General features: G+C 37.5%; 1 protein-coding gene across 1 annotated transcript in view; it reads right to left on the reverse strand.

Moving 5' to 3' along the window:
- Positions 1–18,975: 18,975 nt before the first annotated feature.
- LOC127882198 (uncharacterized) overlaps positions 18,976–22,840 on the reverse strand; it is a 28,248-nt gene continuing 24,383 nt past the window's right edge. The window contains exons 9-12 of the mRNA XM_052430713.1: positions 22,204–22,346; positions 21,473–21,641; positions 20,688–20,857; positions 18,976–19,111 (exon numbers count right to left, since the gene is read on the reverse strand). Of these exons, the coding sequence (XP_052286673.1) occupies positions 19,106–19,111; positions 20,688–20,857; positions 21,473–21,641; positions 22,204–22,346 (488 nt within the window). The 3' untranslated portion in view covers positions 18,976–19,105. The remainder of the gene's footprint in view (positions 19,112–20,687; positions 20,858–21,472; positions 21,642–22,203; positions 22,347–22,840) is intronic.

The raw sequence follows: 22,840 nt of genomic DNA on the forward strand, positions 1-22,840 counted from the left end.
GCCGAATATCGATGTCAGAACTGGCTCGACATTCACACCAGCTCTTTATTCGGGACAAGTGCCGAATGACGATATCAGATCTGACTCGACGTTCGCCACTGCTCGACATTCAGGACTAGTGCCGAATGTCGATATTAGAGGTAGCTCGATATTCGTCCAACCTCGTCATTCAGGACTAGTGCCGAATGTCGATGTCAGAGCTGGCTCGACATTCGCGCAACATCTATATTCGGGACTTGTGTCGAATGTTTGATGTCAGATCTAGCTCAACATTCGCCCCAGCTAGGTATTCAGGACTAGTGCCGAATATCGATGTCAGAGCTGGCACGACATTCGCCACAGCTCGATATTTGGGATGTTTGTTGAATGTCGATGTAAGAGCTGGCTCGACATTCGCCCTAGTTCGATATTCGGGACTAGAGTCGAATGTCGATGTCAGACCTTGCTCGACATTCGCCCCAGCACGTTATATGGGACAAGTGCTGAATGTCGATGTCAGAGCTGGCTCGACTTTCGCCCCAGATCGATATTCGGGAAAAGTGTCTAATGTCGATGTCAGAGCTGGATCGACATTTGCCCCAGCTCGATGTTCAGGACGAGTGCCAAATGTCGATTTCATGGCTAGCTCGATATTCGTCCCAGCTCGATATTCGTAAATAGTGTCGAATGTCTATATTAGGGGTTGCTCGATATTCGTCCCAGCTCGATATTCGGGAACCGAATTTCGTTGTCAGAGCTCGCTCGATAATCGCCGCAGCTCGATATTTGGGACTTGTGCAGAATGTGGATGTCAGAGCTGGCTCGACATTGGCCCCAGCTCGATATTCGGGACTAGTGCCGAATGTCGATGTCATAGCTTGCTTGACATTCGCCCAGATCGATATTCGGGACTAGTGCCGAATATTGATGTCAGAGCTGGCTCAACATTCGCCCGAGCTCGACATTTGGGACTAGTGTCGAATGTCGTTGTCAGAGCTGGCTCGACATTCGCCCCAGCTCGATAGTCGGGACTAGTGCCTAATGTCGATGTCAACGATGACTCGATATTCGTACCACCTCGATATTCGAGACTAGTGCCGAATGTCGATATAGAGCTGGCTTGACATTCGTCCCAGCTCGATATTCGGGACAAGTGCCTAATGTCGAGGTTATAGCTGGCTCGACATTCGCCCCAGCTCGATATTCGGGACTAGTTTTGAATGTCGATGTCGGAACTGGCTCAACATTCGTCCCAGCTCGACATTCGAATGTCGATTGTCGATGTCAGTGCCAACTTCATGCACCTCGAAAAAGTAACGACAACTCTTGTGTCTCCTTTTATAGGGAGAGAAATCATGTTATCGAAAGAGACTATAGGTGTGGTAATTAATCGTTTGTTCAGAAGGTTATAAGACATAATGGAGTTGTGTAAAGTTATGTGATAATCCAAGGTGCTTGAAGTGATAACCTTCTGAACAAACGATTTATTACTACTGATATAGTCCTTTTTGATAACTTTATTTCTTTTCCTTGAAAAGTTTACACAAGAGTTGTCGTTACTTTTTCGTCTACTTCCGGTGAGAACATATATTAAGATGGCGTCGAAATTGAAAGCGATTGACAACACTGATAAGGATTTCGATGTAAACAAACATATTTGTGCTTAGTTACGTCCATATTTACGTCAGCACGGGTGCCCTGTATCTGTATCGAAGAAAGAACTGATAGAAAGTGTAAATAACAGTTTTACTTCAAACTTTATTCAATCGAAGGCGTCGATGGTAGAAGATAATAAATAGATGTAAAAACATATCAAGACTAGACTTACTCACATTTAAACAAAGACAATTGTCTCTATCCAATGCACAACAAAACATTACCCAAAATAGAAGTAGTCCAAATGCATATGTTCTATTATTGTAATAATCTACAGTCATACACTAAAGATCAGGGTACACTTTGATAGCAACTTATTACCCAAGAATAGCAAATAGAAGACCATCAAATCATTGAAACAAACATCTTTGTAAATGTTTATAATGCTTGCTGTGCGGCTTGGAAGGGTAAATCAGCCTTAGAACAAGGCTGGCAAAAGCTGTATTGCCAGTAAAAAATAAACTCATTGGATTATTAATCTTGTGTTCAATGAATTACTCGATAAAAGAAAGGTAACAGCTTTTTACCCCAAGTCACAAATCTGTATGGATTAATGACCTTTAATAAACCACGTGGGTCAATCCTCGATTGACTAGATTTGATCCTAAAAAAAGCTCTACAGCTGAATTCATGCACAAATGTCTATTGATCGGTAAGATAAGATATTCAAAAGTAACTGTCAATCAATGTCAATAATGAACAGCGCCTAGTATTGCGCATAATAAACACATATCTAATTACGCGGGAGTCTGACGTCATATGGCATACAAAGCATTGGAATAAGAACTGTTTTAATAAATACTCGTTCAAAGTCTCACCTTGACACTAACTGAGCTTATAAAGAATATATTCATGAGTTTTTACTAACCAAAATAATCAACCGATACTTACACCATGGGGCCATAATTTGTCAGGAAATCGTCCGAAAACGAATTCTTATTGTTTCTTGTTTACATGTACTTTTGGAAAGGGAGAAAACTCTACGCTCAGGTAGTGGCTAAATACCGAATACCGAATACCGAACAGCGCGTCTCTAAGCAGACTCGGTACAAATTATAAAATCTCTAATACGTGACATTACACTGCCTGCTTGATATATTCGACACTAATATATAACAACATATAACAACGATCGTGTATTTAAAGATATTTGCAGTTAAAAGCGAAGATGCTTCATATCGTTAAGAATGCGAAGAAAAAAACTCATATCGTCTTAAATGCAAAAACACCTGTATCGTCTTAAACGCGAACAACATTAAATCCATTATAAACCATACATTTCTGGTTAAAATCACATATCTTTTCTTTAACACTGTTGAATCACTGTTGATTGAGAAGAGCACTTTCTTATTCTTTATTTTCTACACTTTGTAGCTTTACAAGCTCTGTGATAGGTCGCACATATGTTGGTTTGATACCGCTGGGACCCTGGACGCGCAGTTCTACTTTTCGTACCAAACTGTCTTCTATTTCTATTTGGAATATGCGAGTAATGATTCCCATGGGCCAGTCGTTACGAATAACACTACTATTTTGTATCAGGATGACATCACTATATTAAAGATTGCTCGTTACGGTCCGCCATTTTTGTCTTTGTTGAATAGTTTGAACGTATTCTCTCCTCCAACGTTTCCAGTATAGTTCGGCTAAGTATTGAACATTCATCCATTGCAATCGGTAAGCGTCTTTGATGCCGATGTCGTCGAATGATTCTTCTACAACTTTTGTTTTTTGTGTTAAAAAGACGGATGTAGTTAGAATGAGCGGGTCCTCTGGATGAGTTGAAATCGGTACAAGTGGACGCGAGTTAACGACTCACATCACTTCTGCCATCAGTGTTGATAGAATGTCATGTGATAGTTTAGGAGTTTTGTTGTCCATCATCACGGAGTCCAGCACCCTTCTTGAAACGCCAATGAGCCTCTCCCGTGACCCACACATATGTGAAGAGTGTTGTGGGTTAAAAGCGCCAAACAGTACCAGATTATACAGAAACTGATCATTTGGTTATCCTCGACGTTGATAGAGTTGAACATCAGGGCATCCGTAGCACCTACGAAGTTTGTGCCAAGATCTGACCTGATCTCTTTGACTTGTCCTCTGAAATGAATCTTCTCAAGGCGTTGATAAATGAAGAGCTGGAAATCTCTTCTATAATCTCTATGTGAATAGCCCTTGAAGTTTGGCAGCCTAACACCACGGCGCAATGTTTGGTAGATATTGTACCGCCTCTGGTTCGACGAGTCACTACATTCCATGGACCGAAGACGTCTATGCCTACGTAGTTGAAAGGATGAGCGATTGTAACACGATCAGTTTTCAGGTCAGACATTTTCTGTTGAAATGGTCTGCCACGTAGTTGTTGACATTTGACACAATACCGGATTATAGTTAATAAGCCTCTTGGCTCCGATTACCCAATAGCCAGCTGCTCGCACTCCTCCCTCGGTAAAGTGTCGCCTCTGATGATATACTGATTCGTGGAAGTGACGCACTATCAAAGTCGTCAAATGACTTTATGGGGATCAGGTTTTGATGTTTTTCTTACATTGGTAAGTCTGCTTTGTCCAGTCTTCCGCCAACTTTTAGAATGCCTTCTTCATCTAAGAATGGGGACTTCATCTGAATGTTGCTAACATTTTGAAGCATCATTTTTCTTTCAGGCATCTGATGTCCTTACTTAAGGATTCTTCTTGGTATTGACGAATGACAAAACTGGCCGCATGCTTCTGGGTCTGTACCGTCTTGTACTGCTGACACATACGCAAGCCTTGACATGTTGTGTTGACCTTAGGTTTATTTTTGAAGGTGTTGGCTAGATGAGTGAGAATGGATACTGCCACAAGAAGTCTCTTCCAATAGGAAAACCTGTCAGAACGCCCTGTTGCTAGCAGTGTAGGATCTGAAACCGCAGTTTTCAGCGTCTGTACTATCGGTCTTACTTCACCGTCTTCATCTTGGCTAATCAATGGTTGTTTCCTTCTTCCAACATTTCCTTAACAGTGCCATATGTCAACTAAGAATCTTTTGGTAGATCAATCGATGCAACTGCGGTGGTTTCTTGATCTGCTGGGTTTTTGCTGGTCGAAATATAGAACCAATCGTCAGGACTTGTGAATTGTAGAATACAGTTCACTCTGTTTTCTACATAGATATAAAACCGTCTGGTTTTATTTTGTATGTACCTAAGGACAACTTTGCAGTCGGTGTAGAACCGGATGCTTTTAGAAGGCAGCGAAAGCTCTTCTGAAATCAACTCTGCAACTTCTACAGCTAACAAAGCTGCACACAACTCAAGGCGGGGTATAGTGTGACCGTTTTATTGGAGCTACTTTGGACTTGTCACATACGAAGCTGACATAGGTCTGGCCATTTTCATCTGTGATTTCAATGTACGCGATAGCTGCTATTGCTCGCTCTGACGCATCCGAGAACACATGCAATTCCTGTTTCTTCAGGCTTGTTGCTTCTTGGGAAAAAAACGGCCTTGGTATTTTCACGTCAGCTAAGCCTTGTAGTGAACGCAGCTATTTTTTTACTACTTTTTTCCAAGTTGCTCGGAATTTGTTCATCTCAGTATTGTACTTTAGTTGATTTTTCGCAAAGAAGCAGCTTCCCACCATTCGTTTCTGGAGCAATGAAACCTAGCGGGTCGTATAGCCTGTTGACTGTCGATAGAACACCTCTCTTGGTGTGGGGTTTATTCTGTTGGGGTACATCGAACTTAAAGCAGCCGTGTTCCAAATCCTAGCTGAGACCAAGGCTTTGCTGCACAGATAAGGCTGTATCTGTAAGGTCGAAAGACTTCAGGCTCTTGGATAAATCTTCTCCAATAAATGCGCTTAAGACAATTTTGTCATTGAAGTGGATCTTCTGAAGAATTAGTAGACCCTCTGTGGATAAAGTATCTCGTGTAATTATCATCAGTTGGACAGCTTCGTCAGAGGTCGACATAGATGTAAGGCCGTCGTCCACATTAAAGTCACGGTTGATAAAATTCTCAACGCCGGAGTCAGCTGCTAGCTTTGCAATCTTTCGGAGACCACATGCTGCGACGGCAGGAGAAGGCTAGTTGCCGAAGATATGAACACACATGCGGTATTCCACCAACTTGTTCTCCATGCTGTTGTGTTCATACCAAAAGAAGCGAAGATAATTTCTGTGTTTTGGGTGAACCTGAAATTGATAGAACATTTGTTGGATGTCGCAAGAAATACCAACATTGTTCAGCCGAAATCTCATCAGGATCCCAACTTGTCCGTTAGTCAGATCTGGGCCAATGAGTAGAACGTTGTTCAGTGACACGCCTTCGTGCTTTGCGGAAGAGTCGAAGACGGCTCTAATTTGATTTTTTTTTGGGTGGTAAACCCCGAACATTGGGAGATACCAACATTCTTCGTTATTCTTTAAAGGAGGCGCCTTTTGTGCATGTCAATTTTTAAATATAGTTTCCATGACTGTTGGAAATGCTGTTTCTTTTTAAAGTCTATTTTTAGGCTGGCATCTTATACAACAACTCTCTTCAGAGCCTGTCGTTTATTGTTGGGCAAATGTGGACGTGAATTTTTGAATGGCAATGATGCTGACCAGTGACCATTTCTATTCTTTCTGAACTCTGTGTCCATTAGGTTCAGAAATCCTTTGTCCTCTTGTGAATAACCTGGTTTGTTGTCATGGTCGGTCGTGATGAATACATCTTCCTCTAAACGTGGAGTATCATGTCGCTTGACAGCGAATTTTTAATTACATTGGGGAAAATTGTCGGCCGCCCGTCTTCGAGAATTCTCGTTTTCACAACGTTGACTCGGCCAGGCCTGTGTGCTCTTCCTGTGCACACGTCACCAATCACCACCCAGCCTAAACCTCGTTTCTGTGCGAAGGGGGAATTTCTTGAGACGGTCATTTGGTCAAAGTTGTGGTGAGTTTCTGGAACGTCTCGACCTATGAGTAGCAGGATCTCGGAATTAAGATCTAATTCTGAGATTGTTATGTCTTCCCCAGATGCTTGTAAAATTTGGTGATCTCTGCTGCAGGGATATCTGAGCGCATGCTTGGAATTTCATTGCATTCCAAAACATTGTGTAGTGATATGGTGAAGGTGTCATTAATCGCGGCAACTGTAAACCTATTTGCAGTTTGTCATTGAGTCTGATAGGTGCCGGCGCATGAAACCAGACTGTCGTTTTTTGCCTTGTTTGTGCTAATCTGCATTGCATCGAAAATCTCGGGTCTGCTTAAACTGTGACTGCTCTGGTCATCTAATATAGCATACATTTTCTGTGCATTTTGTACTTGATCGTCCGGGTAGACTTTAACCAGAGCAATCTTTACACAAGATATTTCAAGAAAAATCCGGAGCCGCAGACTTTGGAATATGTTGAATTTAACGTTCCGTTGGCTAGCTTTTCTTCAGACAATCTACCCTTTGGCTCTGTTTCGCCCCTGCCATAGTTCTTGGAAGCTCCTTGACCATTGGATGGTGGACATTTTTCAAATTTGCGATGTTCGGAGTGTAAGGCGTCTGGATTGCGGTCACTTCTACATATGCTACACTGGATAATTGCCGTACAATCTCTGAAGATGTGTGCGCTACTGTCACAACATGTATAGCATATGTTATTTTCTCGCAGGAACTTCTTTTTGTCCGCCATTGTTTTGTTTTTGCAAAGCTTTACAGTGGTTCAGTTAGTGCGGGGCCTTGTGAATTGGACAAACTTTCTTGTCTGCACTATTTTGCTTAACCTCAGTTTTTCTGACGTGGACTGGCTGAGTGTAGGCAGCGCCACTGTTATCTGTGTACATAGGAGCAGGTGTGAATGTAAAGCTAGGGTCAGTGTACATGGTCCACGTCTCCTTCACAAACGGGCAGAACTTTGAAAAACACTGTGTTCTTTCTTGTACTTCGTGGCTCTGGATGTAAGTAGGCAATTTGGCAACAATTGGTGAGACGCCAGAAGATGAGTTGTTATGTTCCAACAACGTATTGTATTAGGGATCCTCCATGCAGGACTCGACTGCTGACAAAAGATCGGAGAGATCATGCACTCATTTGTGGTCATTGTTGTTTATGAGTGTAAACCTCACCAGTTTTGATCTCAGGGGTGACTAGATCATCTCCGTGCAGCCATATCCCTCAAAAAGTCTTTCCCAGAGACGGTGTAGCCCTCTTGAAGGGTTGCCGGCTGAAGAGCTTCTACAACTGACAGCATATTTCTTTGACTCTGGTCCAAGCCATTTAAGAAGCATATCGAGTTTTAAATCAGGGCGCAGATTCAGTTCTGCAACAACTGACAGGAAGGTGTTACTCCACACAAAGAAAGACTCCGGCCGGTCGTCAAACGTTGTAAGTCTGTTAGCCAACAAGTCTTTTTTCATAAGAAAGGTGGCAACTTCTCGTGCTGTCGAAAGTTCGAGAACATTTGCGGATTATGGGATAAAAGGTGCAGTGAGTGGGTTCAAGGCACTACTATTTTCTTGTTTTATTGTTACTGGTTTCAACCTGCTAGTTTTTTCTTGTTTAATTTTCACTGGGTTCAAAGTACTAGTGTTTTCTTGTTTAATTGTCACAACCTTTTGCTTTTCCTTTTGTTCATTATCATTTTCACCTTCGAGTTCTGCTTTGAACGCGATGTATTCTGCCATTGCTTATTTGCTTCTGTTTATTTCTCCACAAGGGGTAGCTCTGCTTCAATCTCTTGTTGCGTTTTTGCAGCCCCATTTCTTTTTTTCAAAAGCCAGGCTGTCTTTCGCTGCCTCTGCCTTGGCTCTTTTTGTTTCAGCGATCGAACTGACATTGGACATCGCCGATTTACCACTTCTTTAAGACATAACTGACTTTGAATAAATATTTTGTTGCTTGTCCATTGCTACAAATGTAGCTGTAACATTCTCTTTCATTGTTCTTCTAATAATTTCGATGGATTGTCTTTCATCATCACTCTTTTTTTGTACGGTGTCGAGAAAGAAAATTGTAAATCTCATAATGTTTTTTTTATATTGGTTATAAAGTTCTGTTAAATGTAATTTTATCTTTTGGCAGGACACATTGTCTTTTTCAGTTGTTGCATATTCGCATATAATGTTCTGTATGACGCTTCTTTGTTGTATTGTTTTACTGAAAATTTTGCACTTTGAGTTTCGAATAGTTCTATCCCTTTGTCGGTTAAAATTCTTTCTTTTCTTAAAGTTCTTCATTGTCATTAGCATGTACAGTTACATCAGAGTTAATAACTATAGCATCGTCTTCTTTATGCGCTGGACTGCTGGTCAATCTGCCTTGGCTTGCATCTGACATCTTGATGGCGAAGTCAGAAGGTCTTTTTATAATGGTCTTTTAATTGTAAAGTTTTACTTCAAACTTTATTCAATCGAATGCGTCGATGGTAAAAGATAATAAAAAGCTGTAAAAAATACAAAGACTAGAATTACTCACATGTAAACAAAGACAATTGTCCCTATCAAATGCACAGCAGAACGTTACCAGAAATAGAATTTGTCCAAATGCATATGTTTTGTTATTGTAATGAGCTACAGTCATACAATTAAGATCAGGGTACACATTGATAGCAACTTATTCCCAAGAAGAGCAAATAAAGAGCCATCAAATCATTTAAACAAACATCTTTGTAAATGTTTATAATGCTTGCTGTGCGGCTTGGAAGGGTAAATCAGCTTTAGTACAAGGGTGGCAAAAGCTGTATTGTCAGTAAAAATAAACTATTTGGATTAGTGTTTTTGTGTTCAATGAATTACTCGATTAAAGAAAGGTAATTGCTTGTTACCCCAAGTCACAAATCTTTATGGATTATCGAACTTGAATAAACCAAGTGTGTCAATCCTCGATTGACTAGATTTTATCCTAAAAAACAGCTCTACAGCTTAATTCAAGCATAAATGTCTATTGATCGGTAAGATAAGGTATTAAATAGTAACTGTCAATCAATGTCAATGATGATCAGCGCCTATTAATGCGCAAAATAAACACATATCTTATAACGCGGGAGTCTGACGTCACATGGCATACAAAGCATTGTAATAAAAACACTTTTTTTAACAAATACTCGCTCAAAGTCTCACCTTGACATTAACTGAGCTTATACAGAATATATTCATGAGTTTAACTAACCAAAATAATCAACCAATACTTACATCATGGGGCTATAATTTGTCAGGGAATCATCCGAAATCGAATTCTTATTGTGTCTTGTTTACATGGTTTTTTAGCAAGGGAGAAAACTTTATGCTCAGGTAGTGGCTAAATACCGAATACCGAACAGCGCGTCTCTAAGCAGACTCGGTACAATTGATAAAATCTCTAATGCATGACATCACAGAAAGGGTAAATGGTAGCTTTGAAATCGGGAAGCAACCGTTGAAAATTCTGCGATTACAGGATGAAAACTTGGCAACAGAACGAGCGAGATGCAGATAATTTACCCCTTTAAGTGAGAAGTTACCAGAAGTGAAATCGATTAAAAGTGGATGGAGCAGTAATGTTTATCTCATTCCCTATTTTTCGGACAAACTATTTATATAATTACCTTGTGCTAAAAAATCAGAGTACTTATGATGGCAAGCCACATGGTGTCAAACGTCAGTTGAAGGCAAAAGTGTTTTACTCGGATAGACATGTACATTCTGTTATGTTTCACGAAATAAACAGGGCCATTACGCATTGTTATGTCAAAGCATGTCTCATACCTTCCATCCCCACACAGAAGGAGGTCAAAAAAGACTACTGTGCTTCGGCTGGATTGTCTAAAGCCACTGGAAATGTTCATGCTGCTGGGTGTGATTGTGAAGCTTGGTATGTATTGCTTTTTCTAATGATTTTGTATTTGTGTAAATGACAAGCACCTATGATTTTTGACTTGTAGAAATTTATCAACACTAACAGTAAATGTGTATAAATTTTGTAAATAAATTAATAGGAAACAATAAAAAAAATAGAGCTAAAACATACACCTTGCAGTTGTGCTTACGCTTTGACTTTTTTTCTTAAGATGAGTTAATTTTAAATGATCTGGTATTTACTACATGTATTTTACTACGAACAATCAGATTTGAAGGCCTTATAAAATAGCTGTTTTATATTACACTCTAACCTCCCTATCAATAAACATTGGGGCAACGCATTATACATCACTGTCTATCCAGGTATAAAGTCGAATATTATTTAGTGCCAATAAAAATAGGTCTGATTTAGAAAGCATTGCCTCAAAAGTTAGGCGGGTAGGGATTTCATATTTCTGAGATTCGCTTTTCTGTAAGCTGCTTATTCATTTAAGTGAAAGTTTAACATTTTTGACAGTCACACTAACAGTTTATTGGATTTTTTTGAATTTATGTTTTTCACTATTATTAAATTGCATTGTGTAACCAAGCTATTCGCGTAGAAAAAAGATATATATATATTATAAATTCTATAAATTATGTGCAGTTTTCAACACTTTACCAGTGTTTATGGGCATAATTTGATTTAAAATACATTACTTTTCATACCAAAAATAATTTGAACCTTAAAATAAAATAAAATAACTAGGGTTGGCCAAATAAAAAATAGGATAGGTAGCCTGAACTAGACATATGTTCTAGTTTGGCCTTAATGAAAATAAAATAAGATCACTTTAATTTGTTTAAATTTTGTTTTTGCAGTGGATTGCTTTGGCATGACATAAAGAAGCAATATCTTTCATTATATATCACAGTCACTATACCATTTTTGTCTGAAAATAAAACATACATACATGTAAATAATTGTAATATGAAAGAATAATCAAATGTTAACATGTTATTTAAGTTGTTTGTAAGTATTTTCCTAGGAAAAGTATGGAACGCCAAAGTGGCAAAACCTTGTCGATATTGTTTTAGCATACATAATGTAATTATAATAATGGCTGCTTAAAATGTGTTTGCCTTATGGCTTTTCAGTGATCAATAACAATGTTGTTAACTTGTTAAATTAAAAAATATTCATCTTGTATTTTCAGTGAAGGAGAGGCATGCAATCATATTGCATCTCTAATGTATGGTCTCATCGACATCACAGAGAAAAAGAAAGAAGGGTCTAATGCATCAACATCAAAACAATTTCTATGGAATCAACCAAGGTCGAGGAAATTGAGTCCAAAAAAGGCAAATGAAGTGGTCTTCAAGAAACAGAAATTCACTGACATGAATAACACTACAATAGTTTCAAATGTACATGTGCTGATTCGCAATCGATAAGTGTTGAACCACTTGACACATTAAGGTTTGGTAATAAACTTAAACAGTGTAATTCTAATGCTGGATGTTTACTTACACATGTGCATACCATTGACAAATTCAAACAACCATTCAACAGGGCTAAGGAAAACCTCGGATTACCAGAACCTCCTTCCAGGTTTAGAGATTGTATAGACATGTCCAGTGAAAATTGTCTAAAAGTGTTTGATGATTATTTAAAAAAAAATAAGTGTGACATCTGAGGGGGCTGAACAAATGCAAATGAAAACACAAAAACAGTAAACAAAGTTTGAATTGATTCGAAGCAAGGAAAGACAGAATAACATCTTCTTATTTTGGAAAAATTGTGTCTAGAAAAGAACTTCAAGCGTCCAAATCTTATATAAAATCTGCGATGGGATACCCTTCCTTCTCTTGTGAAAATATTCGGTGGGGAATTTCACATGAACCAGCTGCACGAAGATTGTATTTAAAAGACTTAAGGGAATGTCATCCATGACTTACTGTCAGTGAATGTGGTGTTGTAGTTTCAACTAAATATCCGCACTATGGTGCAAGTCCTGATGGTCTGGTGTCTTGCTCCCATTGTGAAGAAAAAAAATCGACTTCTTGAAATTAAATGTCCATACAAATACAAAAATATAACTTCTGAAATGGATGTTAAGGATAAAGACTTGTTTTTTTATCTTGAAAATGGTGTGATTAAATTAGAAAAATCAAATTTATTATTGCCAAATGCAAGGACAGATGGCACTCCGTAATAGAAAGTGTTGTGATTTGTATATTTGGACTCTGGTGGGAAGGATTGACTTCGTTTTTTTAGGTTAATATTATCCCAGAGATTTTCAGCAGAAGAATTCAACGTGGGGTTCAAACTGATGAAAATATGCTTGGTTAAGCTACAATGAAGTATGTGACTAAGTTCGATCATTAACGCCGCTGTTTTACAATAACAAATACCGAACTTAAAATTCTATAATGCAATACTCATCCAATGTTAAATTGACATGAAAGGTTTACAAATATATGGAAGCAATAAACCAGATTATTGATTCGTTTCTTACTCACAGAAATGTCACAATACTTTTAGTGTATTATTTTTTGTAAACATCGATCTACAAAAATATTTACAGCATTATATTTATAATCACTATATGCCACAGGTGCTTGTTTAGTGGAATCCCATGATATTTATACACCGGAAAACCCTATTCAATGCAAGAGGACGGGTAATTAATTTCATTATTTTAGATTACAATAATGGTTTTCAGCTACTTTAACCCATTTTACATGTACAATGAACAATTAAGGCAACATGATTTTTGTTTTATTCATTTACATTTTCTAAAATAATTTTCCAACTCCTCTGGGTAAGAAGCTTTAAACTCCATAACCAAATTTCATAACCATGATATTTTTTTTACCTTACAGTGTGCATATGTTAATTTAAGACCCAATCCTCTTTCACAAAGCTCAAATCACACAATAAAAAATATGTTGTAGATTTAAAGTTATCTGGAGTATATGATGTAAATATGTTGTAATAATTTAAGAAAGCAATTCCGTCCAGTGAAAAGTTCATGTTTGGCATACATATAACTCAAATTCTCATTCAATTTGCACCATAACATAAATGTGCCTCAATCTATCAGGCTTGAACCTGATACTGCAGCGTTAGACTGTCTGGTGCAGACGGCTCTGTCTGAATAAGTTTTGACAAACAGGTTTTTGCACATGTCTGAGTACTTATTTCTGAAAAAAGTCTAGCATTAACAAATTCTGACTCATCATTAGACATGTAAGGGAGCACATTATCTGTCTGTTCACATCTATTAACATCACAAACTGTTGACTTGACAGGTGATCCACAATAATCATGCAATTGAATAGATCCTTCTACATTGTTGTCGGGAAATAAATACGTTGTGTTTTCCTCTTGCCCTTCATCATGTAGATCATACATATCCGTGACTTGTGAGTGATCTTGTTCCCCAGTGAATTGATCACACCCACTTTCATAAAAAAGATTCCAACACCTGAAAATAGACAATATGAAATGGAATATGAAATTAATTTCCTTTAATTTGGTTCAAAATTCATTGTTTTTGTTATGTAATGACTCATCCTTTAACGACTCGCACCATAACGACTTGCCCCTTGTTTTATAACGATTCGCCCAACATACATAACGACTCGTCCTTCTTATATAACAATTCGCCCTATCAAAATAAAATGCTTTTTTATATATGGTAATAAAAAAAAAATATCAATTCAGAATATGAATTTAAGGTTCGGTATAGTTTGATAACCATAAGGTTTAACACCATTTTCAGCCCTATATTTTACTAAAATGTATATTTAAATTGACATTCTAGACACAATGCTAATACCGCTGTATTCATCTTAAATATAAAACGTATGGGGATGATGCATACACATATGGCAGTGTGCCTAACTTTATATTGGTGTACGGAAGAAACCCCTCCAGAAGAAACACCCTTCCCTAAAAACAGCATAGCGGAAGAAACCCCCTTTCACATTTTACATTCGCGGAAGAAACACCCTCTCTAGTTTTGCATATGCGGAGTAAACCCCCCTTCCATAGCGGAACAAACCCCTTCCATTAATGAAATCAGAGGCAAACACACAATGCCCGTAGGAAGCCATGATGTGCTATGCAAGTTAAAGAAAATAATTTGGAGTGTTTAACTAGTGCAAGACAAATTCACACGAGCCGAACTTTTACGAAGGATAACAAAAGGAACCGCTCATGACACAAATTCTCATCATTAACAACTTATGAACAAATGACGTGTACACTTCTTTAATCAGCACAAAGCAGTTTTGAAAAAGATTTTCGTTCCTTCATATAATTATATTCCAGGTCTTGTAATGTACTGGCTACTGTAGATAATGATGCGAAGTTGTGTCATGATCGGCGCCTATCATTCATTTCCGAGAAAGTGCGGCTCGTGTGAATTTATGTACATCACAATCGCTCAATTAATTGTTTTGTATATATAAACGCATGTCTCAAGCACCAGATATACTTATAATCGGTCTAACGTTTTGGTATCTCAAATATAACAATAATGGAGATCATCAAGAATAAAAAGGGGGGAGAGAAGATGTGTTGCCACGGGTACTGCTACACGAAGAAAGCTATGTCATCGGTTAGCCAGCGCTGGTAGTATGACCAACGGATTTCACAGAAATGCCGAGCCATGGCAACTTCTGATCAAGAGGTAAGTAATATTTTACTTTGTTCTGATACTCATAAATAAATGAGTCTTTTCCTTAAACAAAACCATCTAAAATTCGTAAAATTATTAATTTTCATTTATTACCACATTCCTTGCGATTATTAATCTAATATTCATTGCCATTATTAATCTAATATTCAATTCTTCACGTGTTGTGTGGCATCGCATCAAATCCTCGAAAAATGAGCGAACGTAGCAGTCATCTGTAGACGTGAGTATCGCCATTTTAGGCCGAGATATAGTCATATTGACCTTTTTGAAAGGCTCCGACAAATAAATAAGAACTTGATATAATAAGTAAAATGATCGGCCTGTTTTATTAATACGGATTATTTATGTTTCAGATCACTGTAGTGAAGTCCGTGACATAGCACAGCCATGCCCCCAACATGTTCAAGGTTGCGGCGCTGAAGGTGAGAGAAGAGATTTGGTCCGGTTTGGCAGGAAGTCGTGGAACAACCGGTCAGATTGTCGTCGACAAATTGGCTCAGCAACCAGCCGAGGTAAGTATTGATATAAAATAATAAATATAATGAATAAAAAAATATAATTATTATTATAAATATAATAATAATAATAATAATAATAATAATAATAATAATAATAATAATAATAATAATAATAATAAATTCCATTTCGGATTGATAACAACAGCATTGTACCTAAGCCAGTATTGAATCCACGTAGTAATTGATGACGCAATGGTACGTCAAATCGTCAAATAATCTTTCGAGTGCCCTTAAGAGAGGCCTACCAGACTGCTGTATACGCCCTGCTGCCATCGAAGTAACAGTCAACGTATGAGGAGTTCTTCACGAGAGTGCTGGATACCTGGCTAGTGACGCCCAATGCCCAACACCTTCCCGTCTCGTAGCAGATTACGAAATACCCATACATAACGCCATGAGACCTACACTTTCATCCAGTGTGCATGTCCAAGTATGTAAATTATATATATCTATTTCTATTTTTATAAACAAAACAAGTAGAGTATTAATTCTTTCATATGAAGATAATGTATAATTCTGGTTTTTGAAGGATTTAAAACTTAAAAGGACTTAGGTTGATAGGCATTAATGAATATCGGTAAATATCCATAAATTTCATTGCCGACTTGATCAGAGGTATAAGGGAGGTCACTTGATGTTTTCAGCGCATGGCATCGACATTGAATATCACGGAAGTAGCCTAGCGACGTCCGTAATTTCCTCTGACGATGTCGAAATTTACCGACTTAAAGGGGTTATTTACATATTCCACAGCACTTCTGTTGCAGGCTTGACGGACTGGCATCCCTGCCAGTGACTGACTTCAAGAAGGGGATGCGGTCGCTGCAGGAGTCCATCGCAGACCATATCGAGGGCTTGGTCGAGTACTTCGACTCGACTTAAGTAAATGGAACGTACAGGTTTGACCATTTTTATACGCCCGTTTTAACAAAACGTGACGTATTATAGTTTCACCTTGGCGGCGGGCGGGTGGGTGGGCGGGCGGGCGGGCGGGCGGGAGGGTTGGTGGACAGGCGGGAGGGTTGGTGGGCGGGCGGGACGGTGGGTGGGCGAGCGGGAGGGTGGGTGGGGCGGGAGGGTGGGTGGGCGGGAGGGTGGGTGGGCTGGCGGGCGGGTGGACGGGCGGTCGCGCGCGTCCACAGCAGTTTCCGCTCTCTAATTCGAATAGTTTTCATCCGATCTTCACCAATCTTGGTCAGAAGTTTTATCTAGACAATATCTAGGTCAAGTTCGAATATGGGTTATGCCGGGTCAAAAACTAGGTCACAGGGTCACTTAGTGCATTTCAAGCATTTAGCATGGTTGCCGCTCTCAAATTGAAGTATTTATTATACAATCTTTACCAAACTTGGTCAGAAGTTGTATCTGGACAATATCTAAGTCGAGTTCGAATATGGATAATGCCGGGTCAAAAACTAGGTCACGGGGTCACTTAGTGCATTTCAAGCATTTAGCATGGTGTCCGCTCTGTAATAGAAGTAGTTTTCATCCGATAATCACCATACTTGGTCAAAAGTTGTATCTAGACAATATCTAGGTTAAGTTCGAATATTGGTCATGCAGGGTCAAAAACTAGGTCACAGGGTCACTTAGTGCATTTCAAGCATTTAGCATGGTGTCCGCTCTCTTATTGAAGTAGTGTTCATCCGATCTTCACCAAATTTAGTCAGAAGTTGTGTCTCGACAAAAGCTCGGTCAAGTTCAAATATTGGTCATGCCGGGTCAAAAACTAGATCACGAGGTCACTTAGTGTATTTCAAGCATTTAGCATGGTGTCCGCTCTCTAATTGAAGTAATTTTTATCTGATCTTCATCAAATTTGGTCAGAAGTTGTGTCTAGATGATTTGTAGGTCAAGTTCAAATATGGGTCATGGTAAAGTTATCAAGTTGTTCAAAACCTTCAAACGGGCGTATCTTGTGACAGTTTGGCACTCTTGTTTAATATTGTTTTATTTTCAATAATAAATTCCATAGGGGAAAACGTTTAAACAAATACAAATCATTATATTCTAATAAACACTATTTTTATATTAAACTTTGATTTGTTAAAATAGGCGGTCTAAACACACATGATTATACATGTTTAATAAGCATTTACTTTTATTTTCAGAAGGTGATGTGTGACAATCGAATGAAGTTCCGGCGGACAGCACCGATATTCCAGCCTGCAATGTGGAATGTGTACGACAGTGCAATGGCCGGTCGGGAGAGAACCAACAACGTTTGTGAAGGCTGGAACAACGGTTACAGCAAGCTGTTTGGCCACGCAAACCCGTCACTCTGGACAGGTACGAACATTTTATTTATTGTACATATTTGATTTTTAATATCGATATTTCATATAATATTTACAGAAATCGCTCATAATTTGATAGGTTTAAAAAGATTATGTTTATTTTTTTTTTCTCTCGTACAAGTGTCAAAATAATATTTATAAATTTTATGTTTTTTTTATAACAGCCATTAAGTGATGCAGCAAAGTTGGATGCAGACGTTATTCGACATGCGAGAGGACAGCAGCCACGACGACTCACCAGACAACGTTATTGACAGTACAGCAATCGAGAGAATACCACCATTATTTTCATTGTATTTCTTTTATTTATTTAAATATCACTGGTTCAAGATATCATGTTTATATTAATTTCTAAAAAAATGGAAAGGCCAGTTTTTGAAATCAATGTCTTTCAAACAGAAACATGTATTCAGATGCATTTATCATTTGTACTTTGAGATTTATGTAGGTTAACCACGCGCGGCCTATCGCCACATAAGTGAATCGCTGAACTTTATTACTCGTTTACGATTGTTAACATAGTTTATCACAAGCCTTTATTGTTTTGAAACGTTTTTCTCGGATTTGAATAGTGAATACACTAAGCGCGGGGTTGTTTTTGTTGTTAAAGCCATCAAGAAAATGGGCCGAACAAAGACGATCATTCTTCTCGTTTAATGAAAATTGTGGGCTGACATTTTTAAACGTTTAATCCAAGCCTTTTTGCAATGTTTCGTCCGATGGAAATCTATGAAGAGTAATTATGCATCCATACATGACACTATTTTCCCTCGGTAATTGCTACATATACAACAGTAATGTTTCTTTTTTCCGTTGGCTTAGGAAATCGTGTCGTTTTATCGTTGCCCGCCATATGTTATTTTCTCACCAGTCACGGTCTAGGGTTAACTCCTCGTTAGAGAGTATTCAAGGGCGATAACTTTTACCGATAAATTAAAGCCTTCCCGAAAAGGACTATAAAAACACTCTTTTATTATTATGTAATCATATTGAACTTGTTGTGTTATCAAACACGTCGTATTTAAACAATACAAAAACGTCTACAAGTCGAATGTTATTTATTTAAAATATAAATACAAAATGTGTGTGCATTACTCATACAAACAACATTTTATTCGAAAAATTAAGTTGCTCAGCTGCATTATCATCGGTAAGTGTTGGTCTTCTCATGCTTTCACGTCTGCAATAAAGATTGTTTTTACAACAGCTAATTGTTCTATTAATAAAATCATCGTTTCGACATGTTTTGGAACAATTGAATACATATAACTATTATATTTTAAAGGTGTCGTTGACGTACATTTTGTTACATAATATATCGTCCGTGCAGAATAAGTAAATTCTTAACACCCTGTTTTGCTCTTGAGTGATATTATAAGGCCTTCATCGTATGTTTGATATACACGTATACCCCGCACAATAATACTTTAAAGGCCCTATAAAGGTGACAAAACCAATTATAATGCATATAAACTGGTCTAATTTTTACCGGATTTCAGTTACTCTTACATAAAATATGCTAACAACACAGCTAAGGTGCAACGTTGTCAAGAATTATGGAAGATATAACCGTTTTATAATTGGAAGAAATGTTTACAACTTTGCAACTAACGTGATGTGTAGCCTCAAAGCCGTGACGTATGCTGAAAATAGCCGAAAGAAAATTCAATTTTAATTCTATTTTGAACAACTTTTAACTGCAGAAAGTAACTTATTAGATCACTACAAACGTTATAACCATTTAGAAGAGACCTACTTTGTGAGTGAAGCCGGAAAACGTTGAAAATCAACAATACATTTTTGATGACAAATGACATAAGTCACTTTCCTTTTCCTTTTCCCGAGTAAACAGCGATGCAAATAAACTGACTGTTTGTAAACATAGTTGACTTGAAGGACACTGTATTTTGAGCTCAAAACAATTGTATTGCTGATTTTGGTATGGTAAAGTCCAATAACGTATTAATATATATATATATATATATATATATATATATATATATATATATATATATATATATATATATTTGATAACCTTTATAAATAAAATATGAAAAACTTGGTAAAAATCGGTAAATAATTACGGATCGTCACCTTTATGGGGCCTTTAAACTGAACATGCAGTTGACCAAGATATGACTTAAATGTGAGAGCCTTTCAAGAATTCAAGAATTTGTTAAACGAAAGCCCAGATTTGCCGTAATACTTATATTCTTTCTTTGCGTGCCACTGATACCGTGTGAACATATCGCATTATGTACACGATATTAGTCGTAAATTGGCTTATATAAATCCAACAGAAATCAGTTGATTGACAAGTCGATACCTGTTCATTATTTAGGCGATATTGCACGGTAACAATAGCAAATGGATGGATATCGATTTACTAAAAACACTGAACAAGTACAACAAATTGTTTATCGATGTTAATCTAGTCTCTGGGTAAACATGTGGTATTTGATAAATTTTGCTTCCTTAGACCGAATATATACAAATGACAACTAAAACAGTGCTTTCTCTAAGACATAAACGACGTCATTTTAGCTCTTTATTCTAAATAGCAGTTATAGTGTCATGTCAATTTTGCTTTTTTTTAATTAACACAAATTACCCAGACCATCAATAGCTTATAAGTCTATAAGCCTTGAATCACACAAATACAGGGTATAATAATTAATTAAGTTTGAATTTCAAAACGTGCGTTGAAAACAGTATAACAAAATCAGCAAAGTTTTCATAATGGTTTGATAACTTACAAGAGGCACGCGTTCGTCGTCGCCACTTGATAAGCAACACCAACGCATTCGTCGCCATTTGACAAGGAGGAACACCAAGGCCGCACAAATACCAAGGCCTATGATGGCCGACTCCACTACAACAACTACCGGTGAACAGGGATGCAAAGGGTCAACGTTCTTGGGAGAAGCTGAAATATTTGTATTTGAACATTGTATTCTCAGCAAGAATACATCAGAAATGTGTACATCATGTGCAAAGAAATACTGCTAATATTTCCTGCCAAATCAGAAAGGCCAGTTAAAGTGTTGTATAATGTCATTCTTCGTATGGCTTTATGTTAATGAATGAGTTGGATAGTAATGTTGTGTTTTTTAACGGCTAAGCTAAAGTAATAAATGCCTAATGTTTCATTCTATATTGAAATATGACATGTTCACATTTCTTAGCTAAAATTGAACCGCGTTTTAAGCTGGACGAAATTCAAAATTGACTGCCTTTCTTAACGTTCATACACACAAAACAACATATCTAAACTACATTCTCTTTGAAAATTACGACCTCCAGAGGCTCTATGTTAATACACGTTCAATGCATCTTTCAGATTGAAATAAGTTTAAAAATACATGCGAGATTCAGGCAAGTACTCAAGTACACACATGGTGATGTAAACATGATTATGCGATTGATACACCTGACATCCATACTTGTTCGTTTTACGCGACGACTGAGTTTATATGACGTCTTAAATCAGGCATTAAGATCATACTGCATATATCATTACAAGAAGAGCTCAATTACTCACCGTGTGTTGTAAACGTTATTGTCGGCTGAGAAAATCCCATGAATCCTCGTTCATTTTCCGCGACTACAGATATGTTATAGAACGTGTTCTCTTTGAGTCCGTTAACCACGTGGATCCAAGTCTGGTTGACTCCATGCGATGACGAGTTGTCGAATATATTGCTGGCAAGCTAAAAAATGCATAAACAAATGTATTTATTGCAAGGACTATCAGGGTGATTCAAAATTAGTAAACTTTTTAAATTAATGTATAAGCTTTTGCTTCCGTTGATATGTTCGCGATATCATTTGAAACGTCATTCTAAAGCTTTTATAATACATAAGTGATCTATTACATTTTTACCGACGCAAAGTTATTTTCCGATGAATATTTCGGATTTGTAATTAATAGCATCAACAGGTTTAAACCCCACTGCTTCGCGTTGACCGTTTCAAGTTGACAACCCGAGTTTCATTATTATAATCATTTAAATCATCGACCCTCTACAATGAAGAAAATACCATCGGACGAGCATTTTTCAGATGATACTATTTATCGGAGTTTTATTATTATTATACATTCAAATGCCGTCTGCATACTACCCTCCAGCATAATACGTGAAATAATACGTTTAGATAGAAACTATTTCAAAACAAAGCAAACCGTTCTTTGTTTGTTCACATCAATACATTCCCCTTATAGCAACATTTTCGTACATTCCGATTAGCTTTGTTTTTCTTTTGAATGATTACCGAATAATATGTACTGTCATTGTAAAGTCTCATGACAATGAAGTGTTGCTGAGAGCCCATGTCGAAACCTGACGTCCATTGGACCGTGACGCTTTGATCTGTGACGTTGTAGATATGAACATTGCGAGGGGTCTCCGGGAAACCTTAACTCGTAAATAATAATATAATAATAATATATATCAAATGTTGGGGACTATAAATATTGTTAAGCGAAATTTATATCAAAGCAGCATATCTAAGAGCTATTGGGTATTTAAGTTTGAAAATATTTTTTCAGCTTAGTAAGCACATGAAATGATTGGAATTTCTGTTTGTGACACCAACTCATAAAAAGTGGTTAAGTGCGTGTTTCCATTAAAAAAAAACAATACAGATTTTAACAATATCGAAGTAATTTTGGATTATTCTGTCAATTTCATCATAAGCACGAATGAACTAAGTGTGCGATTCGTGTGTTTTTTTAAAAACACAGTTGATTCATATAATGGGATGGTTAGGAATCGATTTAAGACTCAGAACGCATTGAGGATATTGATCAAGTATTGTATTATTATGAGCAATTTAAAACTATTATTTACTCCAGTGTAGAGACTAGACACTCCTTGAAAAATGTTAAGGATATATCAGTGAAAATTGC

The sequence above is a fragment of the Dreissena polymorpha genome, chromosome 5 (genome assembly GCF_020536995.1).
Source record: "Dreissena polymorpha isolate Duluth1 chromosome 5, UMN_Dpol_1.0, whole genome shotgun sequence".
Lineage (NCBI taxonomy): Eukaryota > Metazoa > Mollusca > Bivalvia > Myida > Dreissenidae > Dreissena > Dreissena polymorpha.